At 36.5% G+C, this 19,152-nt stretch overlaps 2 protein-coding genes across 17 annotated transcripts; one reads left to right on the top strand and one right to left on the bottom strand.

Moving 5' to 3' along the window:
• Nucleotides 1-249: 249 nt before the first annotated feature.
• Nucleotides 250-4,807, top strand: LOC135582221 (transcription factor BIM1-like). 4 transcript variants are annotated; one of them, XM_065098473.1, is made up of 12 exons: nucleotides 250-452; nucleotides 554-643; nucleotides 752-1,066; nucleotides 1,217-1,280; nucleotides 1,365-1,462; nucleotides 1,638-1,749; nucleotides 2,083-2,152; nucleotides 2,251-2,373; nucleotides 2,648-2,807; nucleotides 2,895-3,045; nucleotides 3,489-3,627; nucleotides 4,315-4,807. In XM_065098473.1, exons 1-12 carry the CDS (start codon nucleotides 434-436, stop codon nucleotides 4,414-4,416), a joined length of 1,443 nt encoding a protein of 480 aa, XP_064954545.1. In that variant the 5' UTR covers nucleotides 250-433; the 3' UTR covers nucleotides 4,417-4,807. The 4 variants fall into 4 exon arrangements, with proteins under 4 accessions (XP_064954545.1, XP_064954542.1, XP_064954543.1 ...); XM_065098470.1 differs by having other exon boundaries at nucleotides 284-452; nucleotides 522-643; XM_065098471.1 differs by having other exon boundaries at nucleotides 402-452; nucleotides 769-1,066.
• A 1,655-nt stretch (nucleotides 4,808-6,462) lies between these two features.
• On the bottom strand, nucleotides 6,463-15,711 carry LOC103977488 (uncharacterized). Of its 13 annotated transcripts, none has more exons than XM_018822744.2 (7): nucleotides 15,590-15,711; nucleotides 14,490-14,519; nucleotides 14,036-14,105; nucleotides 13,098-13,182; nucleotides 9,955-10,707; nucleotides 8,327-8,859; nucleotides 6,463-6,852 (listed from the first exon to the last, which is right to left on the bottom strand). In XM_018822744.2, the coding sequence occupies exons 5-7, from the start codon at nucleotides 10,645-10,647 to the stop codon at nucleotides 6,747-6,749; spliced, it is 1,332 nt and encodes a 443-aa protein (XP_018678289.2). In that variant the 5' UTR covers nucleotides 10,648-10,707; nucleotides 13,098-13,182; nucleotides 14,036-14,105; nucleotides 14,490-14,519; nucleotides 15,590-15,711; the 3' UTR covers nucleotides 6,463-6,746. The 13 variants fall into 13 exon arrangements, with proteins under 13 accessions (XP_018678289.2, XP_064954546.1, XP_009391295.2 ...); XM_065098474.1 differs by lacking the exon at nucleotides 15,590-15,711 and adding an exon at nucleotides 14,715-15,504; XM_009393020.3 differs by lacking the exon at nucleotides 15,590-15,711 and adding an exon at nucleotides 14,648-15,504.
• Between the last annotated feature and the right edge of the window lie 3,441 nt (nucleotides 15,712-19,152).

Below are 19,152 nucleotides of genomic sequence, written 5' to 3' on the forward strand. Positions count from 1 at the left end.
CATCGCTCGTGGGTCCCATCCGCCGTCACACCAACGACATGCTCTGCCGCGCGAAGTCTATTGTCCTCTTTTTTCGCGATTGGCGCTGATAAATAATGTCATGCCCCACAGACGTGAGCATCGCGGTCCACGTGGTCCGTTTTCAACCGGACGATCGACACGGCATCGGTCGGTGTAGCGACACTGCCCGTCATCTATCCGTCGAATGAAACGGCGGTTCGCAAAGACACGTTTTAAAGAAAGCGAGAGAGTCTTAAGTCGTCGCCGTTTCCTCCCATTCTTCTCCATCTCTCGTAAACTCTCCACTGCTTCATCTCGTTCTGTTGGCGATCTCCGCATTACTGTTTCAGAGTCTGCAATCGCTGCTGCTATAGTTTCTACAGAAAAGAAGTGCGTGACTTTTCTCTCTCTCCGTATCTCTCTTCAAGATCATATGAGGATGGAACTCCAAGGTAAGCACTTCTCTTTCATTTCCTGAACATTTGCTGGTTACAGTCTGATAAAATGTGGGAATTTTTTAGGTAAGAGATGATAATTCGAGTGGTATTTACAGGAAAAGAAGTAACGCAGGATTTCCTCTCGCTATGCACTAAGGATTATTCCTCTTTCCAGCACCAAGATCCAAGGCCGCCACCTGCCCCAGGTACTTGGTCATTATCCAGTGCAGTGATGGTTGTACATCGCCTCCTTCTTGCGTGGATTTCGACGGCGACGTTGGACTCGAGTAAGTTGCATATGTTTTGAGCCACAGGTGGTTTCTATCTACAGACGCATGACTTCTTGATGCCGCTGGTGGAGAAGAAGGAGCGGCGGCAGCAGGAGAAGGAAGACAGCTCACGACGAAACGGTGAAGCAACGGCGGCGGACAAGACAACTCCCGAGAGGCCGCCGCAGCACGTGCTGCCGGGTGGGATTGGCACGTTTAGCATCAGGCACGTGCGGGGCGCCGACGCGAAGAGGAGCAGGTGCGGCCTTGCACCACCCGGTGCGCCCGGTGATGGCAGTAAATCCGAAGCCGGTTACTACGACTCCCCGCACACGTACGATGCGGCCGTGTGGTCCGATGGTGAGTGTGTGCAGTTTCTTTCCGAGTAATGGATATATATATATATATATATATATATATATATATATATATATATATATATATATATTATAGTAGTAGTAGTAGTAGTTGTTGTTATTATTATTATATGTGTTCTATTGTATGTTTCAGGCCGATGGCCGTACCTCTCGTTCGGCCCCTGCGGCAGCTCCGTGGCGACCTCCGCCGCCACAAGGTTGGCATCCACCTCCTCTTTCTGTCACGGCCGCTTATTCATGCGGTTTTCTGGGTGCTATGGGTGGTTTATTTGGTGGAGCAGGTGGCACGCTGGGCCGGAGACGAAGCTACTCGTGGAGGCCGCCGAGCAATGCGACGACGAGCTGTTTGGGAAGAGAGAGGGCTCCTCCTCCCGTAAAGGTGGCTCCTTTTACTCTTTTAATCTCTAACCCTTGATCTTATTAGCAATGGCGATGGATGTAGGCCGCTTCGGGTCGTCTATTACTGATCCTTAATTTAATTGAACAATTGAAAGCTGATTTTTGCGGATTGTAATGGAATTTTTAGTTCCTTTTTTATTCTGGTTGGTTAACAGAATGGGCAATTAAAGTAGATGGAATGGGGAGTTGCTCTGATCAGAGACCCAACACCCCAAGATCCAAGCACTCTGCAACAGAGCAGCGGAGAAGAACTAAGATTAATGACAGGCAAGTTTGTGGTGCTTTACTATTGGCAGTATTTTCCAAGTCGAGCACAATATGTAGCTTATCTTTATTTGAATCTTTTACTTCTGTAAAAATTCTTTGCTTCCTGTTGTTAGCAGTCTATTTCATCTATATTCCAGTGCTCATATCTTTTTACCCTTTATACATTGATCATGTATGCATATACATAACATGCCTGTCTTCATATATGTGTGTACATGTATTCATATGTGTGTGTGTGTAACTATAAAACAGTGATAGTACATGAAATACTATTTTATTATCTGTGGGGTGGTTTGCTTATTTAACTACCTGTAGATTCATATTTTAATGCAGATTTCAGATTCTTAGGGAACTTATACCTCATAGTGATCAGAAGAAGGATAAAGCATCGTTTCTTTTGGAGGTATACTGTGTAAAAAGCTGGTGGTGTTGCATTTTTTTTTCTTCAGGCATTGGAATGATTTTATACTAAACTTTGTGTTTATAACTCTTTTTTCTCAGGTCATCGAGTATATACGGTTTTTACAGAAGAAGGTGCAAAAGTATGAGTCAGCATGCCCAGAATGGAATCAGAACAATTCCAAGTTAATGCCATGGATAAATATCACTAAGCCTCCCCAAAATGTATGTATATTGTGCATGCATATAAGCATGGAACAGGAAAGTGTGATGAAACTATAAACTATTAGGATATTATGCATCTTTCAACATTCTTAACTTCCTCATAGATTCCAGATTTGGATTTTTTGGCAGGTATTCTGGAAAATTACATGGGTACCTTCCCTCTAGATAATTTAAGCATAAATAGACATTTAATGCATGGTTGCCACAAAAAGTTTAGTGGTGATATTATTTTTTAGTCAGTTAGTCAAATGTTCTCTTTTCCTGCATGCTACAGAAGAGCAGCCAAGGCCTGGGAGATGGTTCTGCTTCTCCTGCATATATGTTCTCAGAAAAATTTGATGAGACTGGGATCTCATTTGCACAGAATCCAGCTGAGCCAGATGAGAGTTGTACTGTTTCTTTCAAGACAAGAAAATCCGCTAAGGATTTTGCAAGTAAGCTGCAGATACACCCACATTTTACAGCTAAATTTGTATTTTAAGTGAGATGGTCTTTGCTCAAGAGCATAAGTTTGATTCCAGATGTAGATAGCACTGCATCTCGGTCTCCATCTCAGTGGCTAAGATTACCTGTGCGTGCTGATTGTGGTGCGAGTGATAGTATGTTAAATGAACAAGGAAAGGTGACGATTGATGAAGACACGACCAATGAATCTACAAAGTACTCTCAGGGGTGTGTCTTTAAGTGTTAGTTATCATTGCTTTCTTAGTTATGTCATTTAAATATTTGAAGCTTACGTCTTTTAGACTTTTCTTCTGTGGTTATTAATTTTCTCCATGCCTTGTTTTGCTCTTTGCTGCTCAAGGGACAATTTGATGCTTAAACCAGTTTAGACAACCATCGATTTGGTTTCATATCTGTATTGTCTTCTTTATCTCGATATCTTTTCCTTTTTGTGACTTTTTGTACTCATGCAAGAGTTGCCTTTGAGGATTATGTCACTTTTTATCAGGAATGTCTCAATTCTTCTCTTTTGTTTTTCTTATGGAAATTTGTGCGGAAACTGCAGTCAAATCTACTACTAATATTTTCTGCTATCATTTGCCGGGAGGAATATCCAGCTCTATTTTCTATTGACAGGCTTTACTAACTTGTGACTGCTTAATGCAAAACAGGCTGTTGAATACATTAAATCAGGCATTACAAATTTCCGGTGTCAATATATCTCAAGCCAGTATATCTGTTGAGATTAATCTTGGCAAAAGAGCAATTAATAGGAGACTAACCGCAGCTGCGACCACTTCAAGTGCTGAGGTACAGTCTTTGTTCCTTGTTATTGTATTGTTTTCAACATGTCTCTGCATAAATAGAAGGCAAAAAATACACTAAACTATCTTAATGGACAAATTATTTCCATTTCCACATTTGTCACAAGATGAACTCAGGCCCTTGACAAAGCAACCAAATATTTAACCTGAGTTCATCTTGTGACAAAGCAACCAAATATTTAACCTAACATAACAACTGTATATATTACATAGTTTCCCTTTTAGTGCTCTTTTAGGTGATAGGTTTATGATCATCAATTAGCTGGCTATTTATACTGTTCTAAAGACTATTGGCGATTGGCATGCTAGATTTTCTGGGGGTTAAATTCTTCATGGCTCCAAAATATTATGCTTTTTGTACCAATCAAACTCAGGATATTATTCTGCTGTTCTGGTTTACTATACAAGTAATGCACGATCACATCAACCTCTTTCATCGCATCTTTTTCCAGCAACATTATAAATTAAAGGGGTATGAGCACAGATTAATCAATAATTTATTGGAAACTTTTGCCTGACTTATATGTTACCGTAATGCATCACAGGTTCTAAACTCCTTTTTTTCCAAAGAATAATTTGTATTTGTTTTACGAGCATATTTCACCTCAATATTTTTCCACAATTATATTTTAGGTTAAGATCTATATCATGTCTTTGGTCACCTTCGTTTTAGGTTCATGAAGATCCTGTATCCACAAATCAAGCAATTGAGCACTCCATGAAGGGGAGCAGCAGTGAGAGGCCTTCACAAAGACCCAAGAGACAGAATGGATAACAGCTGATGCTTCCATGCTTAGCCTTCACAATTCATTGGATAATTGCTGTACTTTTCGACCAATATATATCGTCTTTAGCCCCCATGATTTACCAGGAAGATGAAACTTTTCAACACTCTTCTGAAGAGGATTCCATTACTAATTGTGAAGCTGCTGCTCCTCACAGGCTTCAATTAAACAAGAAGTTCCTCTTTTTCACCTTTGGAGAATTCATGTTGTACATTTGTCACACTGTTGATCTTGTCTCATAAGTTGTATATTAAGAATTGTATTAGAATTGTATCGGAGAGCCGAGAGAGCATTGGGATAATGGTAACGTTGCTTCTCTACACTAATTCGCTTGGAAAGATGTGGAAAGTATTGTGACTAAGAAATTACTATTTTTGTTTGCATTTGATTGTTATGATGACTTTAACCTCTTTAAGGTGACATGGCTTTTGTATATTATATGAGATACCTATTTGAAAATATGATATTTTGATTTAATTTCATTGAGGTTAATATCACCAATCAAATTAAGATTGATCAAAGCAAGGATTGCCATACCGATGTGTACCGCCCGGTACGGGCGGTACGTACCGGTCCGAGAGGCGACCGGTACGCGGACCGCCTTCTACCGGGCGGTACACCAAAAAAAGCTTGTATCGGGCGGTAACGATCGAAATTTCGACCGTTACCGCCCGGTACCATTCGGTAACGGTCGAAATCGACCAGTACCACTCGGTAACGGTCGAAATCGACCGTTACCACACTGTAGCAGTGCTACAGTGCTCCAACGGTCAAATTGACCGTTTGAGCCATTTCTCCTCCTATTTAAACTAATCTTCTCTCCCCTATTTCATTATACTCTCTTAAACTCTCTCTCAAATATTTCTTTTCTCTCATAAACTCTATAAAACAACGATTTGTGAATTCAATCGAGGTAAATTTGGGAAGATTAAGAGGAAGAACTTTCTAATCAAGAGCTGCCTCGGACAAATATGATTTATGACGATCAATCTACGATCAGTACCACATTGATGCATCAATGGCATACGGTGTATCAATACACTATGTCATGGGATCAATTTCATGATTGGGTCCAACAAACGTATCATATTGATATGTATCGGATCGAGGAGCCCGATCCACCACCCGTGGAGGCCCGTCGTTCGTTTTGGTGGTAGAATTAACAATCAGGTATATCTAGATATATGATTATTTAATTCATTTAAATTTTAGAGTTTATATTGTAACAAAATAGTCTAACAATTCAATTGATTTTTCTATAGATATTTCAATCTATAACGAGCTGAAATACGAACATCAAACAAGACTACCTCAAAGCCCGAAAAAGATATGTGATGCTATTTTTACCTAATTTACATTGATTTTGCTAAACTTATACTATTACTATATTTATTTGTAACTTGAAAACTCTATCCTAACTTTTTTTTTTAATTTTCAAGTATTTTCGGAGGGATAAATCGATGAAATCAGGTGTATCGAGCGGTACACCTCGGTATACCGCTCGGTACGCCGTACCGTACCGTACCGAGCCAACGTCGAAACGCCGGTACGGTACGGTACGACGAACCTTGGATCAAAGTAATATCAAGATTTAAACAGGGACTACATCATCGATGCACCAACAACTTGGATTGATTATATGATTATTTTTCTCATTTAGTTTTGCTGAGATAAGTACCAGTAATCAAAATTTTGCTGATTGAAATAATCTTCTGGTGCCTAAAGAAGAATTTCCCACAATATTAGTCATGGTTCATCCCTCCCACAAATTAATGCCAATATTTTTACTGTAATTTGCATATATGTTTAATAACAAATGATAATAGTTAGAAAATTTAAATCCATGGAATTAACTTTTTTCTCAACTGCAACTTATAATGAACTCACACAGGCACAGAATCTTGAGGTGGAAAAGTGCTTGCATGATTAAGCTTTGGATTCTCTTGAGCAACTACAGATAAAAAAAAGAAAAAGAAAAAAAGAGAGAAATTCTTGTACAAAGAAAAAACAATAATAACTATGTGGATCACTTTCCATGCATCAAGGCCTTTAAATTCAACCAAGAGAAGGAAGAAACTAAGAAACAAGATTCAAGCTTCCACAGATGTATTCTTTCCTTGACAAACCATGGCATGTAAGCAAGAATAAGAATAGCCTACATCTCTGCTTTCTACTCAAGCCACAATCCAATGCCACGGATCCTGCGGGATGGCCGTAGTTTAAACAAGCAAGCAGGGCAGAGGAAAGAGCAGGAATAAACATGGAGGCCTAGTGTTGATGATGATGCATGATGGCTCATGAGAGGCGGTAATAGACATCTTCAAAATTTACAGCAAAAGAGACCTGTTCTCCACCGGTATTTCCTTAAATGTCTCCGATCAGCTTTGACCATCCTTATGGGGCTGGTATTCCACTCTGCTTGTAATCTGCACAGACAGAAATTGATGTTTTTAGTCTAATGGAATGTCAAAAAAAGAGAAAACACAAGGAGTTTACACGCTCACATGTTAAGATGTCAAATATTATTACTACATAAGGTTGAAGCATCGTACTATTGCCTAATTCGGACAAATGAGAGTCACCATATGTTGAAGCCTGACAAGGAATACTACTAAATGAAAGCGAGGCTAAAAACTGGTATATGGTGAAGGCAAAAATATAACATACAGAAATAGTCTAGTCATTGAGCCTCAACTAGAATTACATCAGTCTCATTATCTGCACTCTTCATTCAATTTATTAGAAAGTACATACCAAATCGATACTATTTTTGGAGCTATTGGAAATTCTTTAAGTCTTCCTCTGTGAACCTCCACCAAGACGTAGGTAATAATCTTCAGCTTTATAAATCCTTCTGAAACATTCTCAGCTTCTTCATTCTTCTATATGACTATGCTATTTTGATTAGTTCTAGTCAAGTTGTCATCATATATGGTAACTCGAAATTCATGTACCACTAATATGCTTGTAACTTATTGTTACCTTTGTAGTTTTTAGCACACATCATTCTTATTTGCTTGTTTCTACTTCTCAATACTCTGAAAAATGCAAAGGCAGGAACACTACAAGCAATGATAAGGAAAGCCAAGAAAACCCTACATAATGCAGCTCGGAATCATATTCCTTTGTTGCATTTTCATCAACAAAAGTAGAGAGAAACCAAGAAAATTTTAGTTCCTTATCATCATTTTTGCTAAAAGGTCTAAAATAAGGAACTAAACCTTTTCCCATGAATCAAATGGTGTGACATAGTATTTGTTTGTATCACTGACCGATTCACCAAGGATAGTATTTCATATTGATTTGTAATACCATCCTCCATTAAACTTGATAGATGTTAGTTAGGTAATGCCCACAGTTTAAGTTCCAACTTTGAATATGCAAAACTTTGTATCTTTTCACTTCTTCATGCCACCTCTTTCTTGGTAAATACTCAACCTACATAATATCACAGTTAGCTGATGCAGTATAGAACTGCAAGCTTGTGCCTGTTGGCTGTGCAACTAGTACCAATACTTGACAAACAATTATTCTAATATTTTTGCCTTTTATTTTGAACAAAAGATGATAACTCACCTTAGCATTGCAGAAAACAGCTATGAGGACCTTGGTTTTGTGTTAATTAAGTTTCTGAACCAACGGATGTCTTTATGCTCCAATTCAATACTATATATAGCATTTGACACATTCAAAAAGAGATGCATTCATGCCATATAGGTCAAAGAAATATAAGAGAGCAGAAAAAATTCAATAACATAAAAGAATGAATGACTCTTAAAGGTAAAACTAGCCATTAGATAATGCTTTAAATGACTAACATGCAACACTTGAAAGCTACCATTCTGTCATGTTAAACATTCATAAGGAGAAATGAATTATTCAGATGGGAGGTTGTCTCACATTGGGAAGGCAAATGAATGAGTGCTGGTGGTACTGCTCTCAGATCGAAGAGATATACTACCAGAATATGCAATATGTCCTGACGACACTTTTGGGCCTGACAAATAAGAAGGACCAGAAAAATGCAAGTCCCCATGATTATTGGGATAAAATGAACTTTGAGCAGAAGCTGTTGTTGCATCAAAAACCATCTCTTCATTACTCCGGTTATAAAGAGCATTTACTAATTGTTTATCATCTGCATTTTTGTTGTTCTTTTCAGTGCCACTTATCGCTGCTGCTGCTGCTGCTGCTACAGAATTGAAGTCAGAATTACAGACTCCTTCCAGCTGAGCATTAGGAAGTTTTTCCATGCTATCACCATTTCGGTCGGAGAATGTGACATCCAATGGATCATTTGTAGCAGCAGAGCACTTCTTTTCCAAATTACCCTCTGACAGGTCATCATTCGGATTTTCCAAAATCATAATACTTTCATAAGTCATGCTAGAATCACATTGCAAATTCTCAGAATGCTCCTCTTCAAGTGTGACCTGTGATAGACCACACAGATGCAAGAAGTCATATGATTTAGCAGTTGAAAAGAAATTTTAAGGTCAGAATACATCATAGCACTGTTTATTGGCATGTAGCTACCGAGATTGACATGACAAATTGGTTCATGACTGTGTAACATGAGTAGCAGATGATGCAAAACCACTAGCATGTGACCAGAATGGAAATGGAATCACTTCCACTTCTACTGTTACATGAGGCATAGCAGTCCTTGTAACCAAAAGGGAAAATTCTGTTATCATGTATTTATTTGCATGTGTTTGGATAATGCATACATATGCATTTATATATAGATCTTGGAATGGAAGCTCTCATTCACATTGACCAGAAAACCATTGTAGACAAACATGAAAAGAATAATCACTATCATAGATAACAAATAGACATATTTGTGGCATATAATATAATACTTTTTACCAATGCAATTTAAAACACATCTAAACTATGCCAAGGTGCAGCAAGGCACTAATTAGGGACATTGCATTGACTGAGAAGCAGAAGCTAAAGATAGCCTATAAAAGACATGGCTGAAGGCAAACGTGGTGCACCTTTTCTTTGTTTTGCCCTTTTCACTATGGATGTATTCACCAGTATGTTAGACTTACATAGAGGTTAACAAGCTGCCCAGCCGAGTCAATATTAGAAGGTCAAAAGAAATTAGGAGAAATATGTAACTAGATTTGCATTAAAAATTAAGGTATGTTCTCTTTCTCCTTTTCTCAACATTATCTTATATTCTAAAGTCCTTTTTTCTCTTACTAAGCTGACACCTGCTTCATGTATTCATCTTTCTTTTCCTTTCCTTCTAGTTGCCTTATCACTGCAGTTGATTCTCCTCTTCAAATTCTTTATTATTTTGATTTTCTTAAAAATTCACATAAAGTACTTAATTTCTTTTAATTTTCAGGTTTAAGATTCATCTATGACATAGCTTGATTGACATTTCTCCTTTACAACTAAGAGTGACAGTGCTTCAACTGGCTTCAGTTGATAACATCTATTATCACAAAATTATTAAATCTAAACTAATATCAGAAATAAGGGAAAAAAAAAGCACTAGAGTAACTTAGTACCTGTTCGATATTCATCTGACCAAAACTTGGTTTAGTACTACTGATGCTACCATAACTGGTTAAAACCATGTGGTGGGCAAGTGTGTCCAACTCTCCCAGTGAAAACAAATGCTGCAAAGTGATCTTCTCGGAGGTTTTACTTGCGAGCTGGTTGCCTTCATCCAACTTTTGTTTAGATTCAAACAAGCCCCAGGAAGACTTTTGGTCCTTATCATCATCAGCAGCATCAGTATATTTCAAACCTTCCACAACTAGTGCAGTACCATGTGTCATCTGCTGATTCCAGTTATCGTTTGCATTTGTTGCATAAGTTTTGAAGCCAGAAGGTATGTTCTCGCTAACTGCAGCATTTTTCAACAATATTTTCTCAAAAGCATGTAAACCATCATCCACACATATGTCTTTGATGACTTGACAGTCATTGTCCTGAACTTTAATTTGTGTAACAGTTTTGTCTGAAATCGACAATGTGTCAGTTTCAACTGTTCCAATCATTTTGAGAACATTATATGGAGCTTCTGTACATTTATTTTCATCATGTAAGACACTAGCTAAATCTTCAGTTTCACAATCTGGTGGAACTGTAACTTGTCTTCCCCTTTTTAGTGTGTTTGCTACATGATCCTGGCTTTCTTCTTGTGCAGCCACATTTTCAAGCATAATCATATTCAATTGGTTGTGACTGTCCCTCATGAGTCTCAGTGCAAGTTCATTACTGGTAGAGTTTTGATGATAGGCTAACTAATTCATCATCTGCCAAGAGGAGATTGGATGTTTTTTAAGCAACTGTGCCAATGATGAATGGATCTCTGAAAAAGGCAATTGCTATTATGACTATTCGAGAATAATGAGTTGATCAATGTAAGTATCTTATTGAGAGCGGCTCAGAGAGAGGTGACTGCTATTGAAGTGTCTTAATAAATAGACATGTTATTGCATTTAATAAAATGCCATATAGAGATCATCTTTCTCAATATTATGCCAATTTGGGATGAAATTACTGCAGCTTTGTCACCAAACGATAAATTTCAGCTACCCCAGTCATAGTTATTAATATCTAACCTTGATTTTACCAGTGGGTATGGATTGGAATTTACCATTTCGTAACAAACTAGAATTTACTAATTGGTAGAGACCGGAATTTAGTAGTCTGACCAAGCAAGGATTTAAATCTCCATCCACTATTGGATCGGTATAATATTGGGGTGTTGGATGTCCAACCACATTGCCTGGTATCACCTAAACAATATACCAGACCATAGTGTCTAATATTGGTCCTTTTTCAATAACTATTAACATACTGGTCGGTATTCAAATCCAAGCAATCAAGCACCAATATTGAAACATATAGCTCGATAATGATATAATAAGATGGTAAAAAGTGCATAAAGCTTCCATTAATATACATAGTTTTACCTCTATAAAGGAGTAACCTTATTGTTCTATCAATTTTTGCCCTTGATATTGATACAATACTAATCATTTTATTCTTTTATTATTTTATTCAATAACACCAATATTATACTGGTCTAGTGGGATACTGTAATCAGTATTATACCAAAATTTGAATCCTTAATTAACTATCTCAGTTTTCTTTAAATTTAAGCAAGCTAGGAATATTAGTGGTAAATATGTGATGTAGTGACCAAACTTGAATTCCAATGAACAAGTTCTTGTGGATGAGTGTCCCCATATACCAATAAGCATCTTTTGCATGCAAATAACATCAGATTTGTCTTTGATAACATACATATATGCTTACGATGATCTTCCCATGGTATGGTGCATGTGTACATCACAACATGGAGCTACCATTAAGCCATGCGTCCTACATAATTAAATGTGATTGTGAACCTATTTGTGTGAACCTTGACAAAGACACTGAGGATTCAAATCGTATATATTGTAATACCCAATTAGTTCAACATGGGACATGGGTTATGAAGTGGATAAAATATAAGTCATTACCCACACCCACCAAACACTTTTAGGGTTTTTTCTTATGGGGTCAACCCAATTTAGTTCCAAGCAAGATGGTGATACCAAAACTCATATCCCATATGGGACTATTTGGAATATAAAATCTCATCATATTAATGTAACATCAACAAATATAGACTATATTTAAGTATAATACTATAATCTCTCCTTTGTCTATCTTGACTCATAGTTCTCGCTCCAACTCAAAGTAAGTATCATTCCATAACTTATTACCAGTATTATTGAATTTCAAATAAAATCATAATATTTCATGATTCTCAAATTTTCTGTAACTAAAGCACTTCAGCTCCCAGTGAATGTCAAGTTAACGATGCATAATAACAAAGAGAGAAAAGGTCTTCTATTGTGGAGGACACAAAATTTAGGAACTTATCCTTCAACAGGAGAAAAGCTTGGGTTGCAACAGTTAATCATAGATAACATAACTACATAACTTAAATTGGGCAAGAGATATCTTTAAAAGGAACATATATTCCTACATGACATATCTAGTTAAATAGACAAAACAGGAAGCATCAGCTAAGAGGAGCTGTAATGGGATAGATATATGAACCCATTATTAAAACCAAAATCAAATGGTCCTAATATTTGGAACATTGATGTGAACTTATGGTTCCAGCCTATGGTACTCAGTATGATATAACAACTATATTCATTAGTAACCAATAAATTCATGTCTGATATTGATCAAAGAGTGCAATATAACATTTGAATGCAGCCTGTAGACCAGTTAACCAAATCCTAGCATTGCTTGTAACTCCAATATCATGCAAAATGATTAAATCATGAAGCATGCAGATATTCTGCATCTGGAAACAACCACAGCAACCAATCTAACTGCGACAAATATATTCCGTCCCTGCAGTCATTTTTTTTGGTGAAAATTTGCTAAAAGGACTAATGCTGAAACCCATGTAAGAACTTGCAACCACAATTGCTGCAGCTGACTAGGGCAAGTCTCCTCATAAGATGAAAACAGCAGAGGCCGAAACCAATATATGGACATGATTTACATTACTAGGAGCATATTCACATATCTTTTGCTTTAACTGCTATTCACAACCTTAAATTCTTTGTATCATGTGAAAATTAATGAATAAGACAAAAGATGCAATCAGGCAAAAGAAACAACTCGTTCATACCTAGTTTGGAGATTTAACATGTCTCAAATCAAACCAGCCATCAGCAAAACAGCCCACTTGGACGGGTCAAAGTTCATGATACTTCCTGTCAAAAATTATTTGAGATCAATAGGCAAAGAAGATTAAAAGATATTAAAGGAATGAAGGGTGAAAATGCAATCTAATTCATTAAAGACATTTTCTAATTTTCATGATCGATGAATAAGAGCAGTTTAGCCAACAAAATGAAGGAATGATTACAAAAATCCTAAACCAGCAGCTTCCAGTAAAAGATTATAAATGCTTATAATTTTGCTTTACAGCCACGAAGTGATTTGCCTCGGTAAAGCATCATGATTCATGAAACACTAAATACTATATGGAAGGAGACAATCTAAAGCAACTTATTGGTGGGAACATTAAATGATGAGATATTAAAAGAAAAACTGTCATACGAAAAGCAAGTGCAAACTAAAGAAATCCACATCTTGCAAAATCTGAATCGTACAAGAACTTCATTGAACACATCTGAATGTGAAAATAGATCATATGTCAAACAACAGTACAAGATTCACCACTGAGAATACAAGATACCATGAAAACTATCAGGGGTAAATATAGTTAGTTGATGCTCAGCATGAAGAAAAAGGAGATCAAAATTATGTCAACATCTACGGCAACTAGATGCAACCAAATTACTACCAGAAGATTATGAAACAAAAGCAAAAGAGTACCACAACAAACACAGAGTGACATGAGAATGAAAGCCCATTAAGACGAAGAACCTCATTACAGACTTCAGAATAAATCGTTTCTGGCTCAAGAAACAGAGTTGGATACCAACCATAAGGCTTTCTTTAACAAACTACATGATGAATCTCATCTGACAACAAGTTTGACGATAGTAACCTTAAAAGACAAAATAGGAAAAGGTACAGAGTCTATTAACAGAAAGACACCTAAGATCGAATTGCAGCTATGTCAGACATATATGCTTTTGCTCACCATCGTCAGCACGGTAATCCAAATCTGGAAACAAATCATAGGTAACAAAAACAAGTTTAGCCTCCAACCAAGACTCGTGTGGTCCAGAGTAAGACTAGGAACAATAAGCAAAGGAAAGAAGCGATCACAGAGCTGAGAAGCAGTTTGCAACCAACATTTAACAAAAAAAATTAAAAAAATCCGAAATTCCAAAGTCATCTTCTTTCTCTTCAGTTTCATGTCAACTGTCTCTGAATTCCTTAGTAGGAGACTCTCTTTAGATCTCAAGAACTAAACGCCCCGAGGAGTCCAAACAACCAGAACGGCCAGAATGATCTACCATCTCCAAACACCTCAAAACCCAACAGAAAGCAGACATGCTGACACTTTTCAACAGGAACATGGCATGGAAGATCAAAAGTAACGTACCTGAATCCTTTCCATCTCCTTACGATTCCCCTGACCAAAAGATCAAAACTTTGAGCATGTCAGCCAAAGGAGAAGCTAAAAGGTGACTGCCAACACGCTAATTAACATGCAGAGGACCAAAAAAAGAAAAACAAAATACAGAATGGAATTGAACTAACCGCAAAAACCGAAACCTTGGATCTACTAAAAGTAAAAGAGGATTTTTAAAAGAAATAAAAAAAGGACCTTGTCTTTTTTATCATTATTTTAAACATGGCTAAGGGTTTAAACCTGACTTTAAGGTTAAGTGGTGTCTAGAAAAAAGAAGTAGCGATGAGGGGGGTGGTGGTGGTGGTGGTGGGGAGATGGTGGGATTAAACAACACAGCCATAGAAGGTGGGGCGGCTGTCATCATGACTTAAAGTCAAATAGAAGAGGGTATTTATGATACATTTCCTCCAAGGGCTCCCCACAAGAGCTACTCTACCACAAAGAGGAGGCAGGTTGGGGCATTCAATACCCCATATTTATTGCACAGAGCGGTCCCTTCGACACCAAGATAGATAGAGATGACTTGATGGAGATACGGAACGGACGAATCCCCACGCCTTGCTTGCCGAAACGGTGGTCGTTTCCGAACGGGGATGTAGAATTAGGGTTAGGTTTATGGCTAGAGTTAGGGTCCAACTAGGGTTTCCAAGAATGTATCTTTCTCGGAATCTGGGGGAGATAAGGGATCGAACTTTGCACCAACAACTGGACGAGAAGACCAGGGGAGCTTCATTCGCGGCGGGATTCCGGTAACGGTCTGCACTCGGTGGCAGAAATTAAACATCAGGAATCAGGATTTAACGAGGGGAAAAAGATCAAGGAGCACATTTTTGAACGAAGAATATTTTAGATGAAATCGAGAATAGGATTTCGCTGAAAAAACACGAAGGTTTTCGTCACTTTCTTCTCTTTAGAACTCCAAATATCTTCCTCAATAACAGACTGATGATTGCACAGGAAGAAAATTTACGATCAATTGTTGACTACATGGATCGATCACACATTCATCATTCCAGAACAGCGACAATTGAATCTGATAAAAGAAGAAAGCACAAGCGCCACAAACTTACTGAATTGAATCGGGTTGGTGCATTTGATGATCTCCAACCCTATCTTCAATTCAATGCACGCATTGAGTCGACGAGGGTCGAAGAATTGGCGTTCAATCAAATTAAATTACCAGCAAATAAATACGAAGGAATTTGGTGGTTGGACTTCGTGACGAGCAATACCTTTCCCACCATGCTCCACTTACCGTGACATGTACCGTGAAGTAAATGCAGAGCCTATCCAGGATTTCCCGTGGGACCCACAGAGGATACCGGAGAGTGCCGAAAGGCGGTCTGCTTATTTATTTTAGGGGGATACGGATTGGGTCCCGCTCGCATGATTAAATGGAGGACGGATCCTGTGCAAACCGGAATCCTACGTTTTTCTTGCAATTCTCTTGTCGCAAAGATGACCAGGTGAAGAGGCCGCGTTGACCGTCGATTTGGTGCTCTCTCTCTCTCTCTCTCTCTCTCTCTCTCTCTCACACTCTCAGTTCATCATGAGGAAAGCGTGACATTAACCACCACCCTGTAAAAATAGTATGCATAGGTTGCTGCAAGTACAATTATTTATCCCTTTTTTTTTCCTTCCTAATTTTTATTCTGAAATTTGAAACTATGTTGAATTTTTGAAAAATAAAATTCTTTTGAAGATTTTTTTTAGAAAGGAGTCTTTTTTAATATATTTTTCAAAGAACATCCCTCTTTATTATAATCCACGAAATATCATTGGACGAAATAATCAGAATATATATGTTACTTATCGATCGATTCGTCATTATGTTGCGGATCAATTCAATTCCTCATTTATAAGACATTTTTAAAATAGATTTATATTATTTTTGATATCATAATCAAAGTATTATAAGTCTATTCAAAAATATTATAATTAAAATAAAATGAACTCATAGTCAAATAGAAACCAAATCACATGCGGTTTCAAAAAAATCCTTATTAATTAGAAATAAGACTTATATGTTAATTATAATATTTACTTCTTCGGTTGTCTTGTCAAAAAGGTATTTTAGGTATTATAATTTTTTTTGAAAAATATGAAAAGAAATATTTATTTTGGTGGAAATTCACCATTGAAACTATTTACATTATAAAATCAACTTTGTTTCGACAGTATTTATCTAAGACAAAATAATTCTTATCGTGTCAATGTGTCAGTAACATCAATATGGTATAGCATGTGGTTGATGCAAGTTATAATATTAGATGATACACTGCCCAAAACCAATTCAATCATATGATTGCAGGTTTAGACTACTCCACAGTCCAAAGCCAATTGAGAATTCCCAGGAGATCTCACATGTGGAGAATGGTGAGCTCTGTCCTGCTGTAGAGAAGAATCTCACACCCTCTGTTAATTCTATGTCAGGCACTGAATAATACACTGCATCTCTCTCTCTCTCTCTCTCTCTCTCTCTCTCTCATATAACTAACAAAGCAACAAAGGGAAGCATATCCAAATGCAGGTTTGTGATGGATCATGTGGCATTGGATGATAAATATATGCAGTGAGCCTGTGATGTATATTTTGTAGTATGTGTCATGTTTTCATTCAAACTCTTTGTTTTGTTTTTGAAGTATTGTTTGAGGGTTTTATTTTCTATATGTACATTCCTTGTATAGTTTTCATTATCTTCTACAAGTTTTGTGTGCTTTTAAATGGATTTTAGAAGAAACAAAAAGTTCAAGAGATACAGAAAGGTAAGAACAAAAATCAGTAGGAAGATTATTCTCTCATGAATGAGTGGGAAATCTTTCTATGATACCCTAGTTGATCAAGACATAAGTATTCTTATTATAACAATCGCGAGTATTGAGAGATTAAAGATTAACGTAGAAATATTAGACAAAATATTTCGAATGCCTGATCTGATAAAATTGCTAGAATGTGAACTTAGAAATATATATATTTTTTTAATCATGATGGATTCTTTAGACATCTCAAGTATATAATGAATTACTAACTTTGAAGGATGTACATGTGCAAGATTTTAAAATAAAATGGCTAAAATTCTGCCTAGTGCTGCACATTGTGAGCATGAAAAGAAGTATAATCATATACATATGAAATAAAGCTTGTTTAAATCATATGGGCTTCTTGACATCTCCCTTTCCAAAGAGGAAGTGGAATCATTTATTTCTGAAATGGTGTTTCAAAAAGTGTCTGAATTGCCCTCACATTTGGTATGTAGAAGTGCCAATTGTTGAGGTAGATGATGATGAAATTGTTCTCCGAAAGTTAGAGGTATGCATGTTGGAGTTTGGACTGGAACAGTAGATGACAAGCTAAGAGCTGATGGATTGCTTGCATAAACATCATGAACTAAATCAGTGGGGACTTACCTCAAACATGTAGGATGCAGAGTCTCATTGGCCAGAGCTTCATATTGAGCAAGTGGAATGCAATAGCTGATGGCTTGATAATGATCAGGAAACATATAATTGAAATGTGTTCCAATTTCCCACAAAGTCACAGAAGAACTTGCTTTGGGCATGGATCCACCACCAAGTGTTGTGGCTTTTGTATTGGATGCATTTATCTTTAGAACAATCATGAGGATTGATTTGCCCAATCCCAATCCAAGATTTGCCCATTTTGGATTTTATCCATGAACTAAGTCCCAATAAAAAGGATCTATATTTAACAAGTGTGAATAATTCACATGATAGTATAGGTGTAAAATTTGGATCAGATCATTTGGCAGGACACAGAAAAAAATAAAAAATAAAAAATTAGATCATTGATCAATCTGGTTCAAATGTTGAAATATCCTAACTATTTATAAACTATAAAAAAATATTTGTATTGTTTTAAAGATACATAGTCTTTTTTTTTTTTGTTATAAGATGAAAGGAAATTTATATTTATTTTTATTATCCTCTTTCGTCGAACGTCTTAGTCTTATATAAGCTATTTAATGTTATAATAATTTTTTAAAATATATCGATCATCATATCATTACTAATTATTGTATATTTTTTATTATATTATTAATAACTTTTTATATCTTTTAACAAACAATCCAATTGGCTCCGTGTTTAAATCCGATTATGATAATAATACTTATTCGACGCACCAATTATGATCTATATATAATTTTTCTCATTTTTTTTTTTTTATTTTTTTAATGAAACTATAGGATGAATTTTATATGACTCCAATCAATGTCATGAATCTCTTCACCATTAAGCAATTTTCATGGGGTCAGATTTGGTGGCCTTCTTCAACTAAACACCTTAAAGGAAAAAAAAGAGATTATAATGTTTTGGAAAAAAAAAGGAGAAAATAATATACTTTTCATAAAAAAAAATGTAGAATAGTTGCACAAAATTATTTGTAGAGCAACATTGCAATTATGAATACAATTATTTGTGGGATAGAAATTTAGATCTACTCTGTCTGCAAAATACAAATTCACGAGAAGTGATTTCTGGTGATTGATTGATTGATTGAGTTGCCACCCAACCTTATTATTTTATTTTATTTTATTTTGATGATAATTAATTAATTAGTTAATTAATTAATTAATTTAAAAATAAAACAAATATTTTTCCTCTTCGGATTCTTT

This window comes from Musa acuminata, chromosome BXJ2-3 (genome assembly GCF_036884655.1).
Source record: "Musa acuminata AAA Group cultivar baxijiao chromosome BXJ2-3, Cavendish_Baxijiao_AAA, whole genome shotgun sequence".
Classification (NCBI taxonomy): Eukaryota; Viridiplantae; Streptophyta; class Magnoliopsida; order Zingiberales; family Musaceae; genus Musa; species Musa acuminata.

Bases quoted from the DNA above. Each gene is read 5' to 3' on its own strand.
- LOC135582221 (XM_065098470.1), top strand. From the start codon at position 529: ATGATAATTCGAGTGGTATTTACAGGAAAAGAAGTAACGCAGGATTTC. The intron at 1,067-1,216 runs GTGAGTGTGTGC...TGTATGTTTCAG, and splicing joins TGCGGCCGTGTGGTCCGATG to GCCGATGGCCGTACCTCTCG. The intron at 3,046-3,488 runs GTGTGTCTTTAA...AATGCAAAACAG, and splicing joins TCTACAAAGTACTCTCAGGG to GCTGTTGAATACATTAAATC.
- LOC103977488 (XM_018822744.2), bottom strand. From the start codon at position 10,647: ATGAGGGACAGTCACAACCAATTGAATATGATTATGCTTGAAAATGTG. The intron at 8,860-9,954 runs GTACTAAGTTAC...GGTCTATCACAG, and splicing joins GTCAGATGAATATCGAACAG to GTCACACTTGAAGAGGAGCA. The intron at 6,853-8,326 runs GTGAGACAACCT...CTGTCTGTGCAG, and splicing joins CATTCATTTGCCTTCCCAAT to ATTACAAGCAGAGTGGAATA.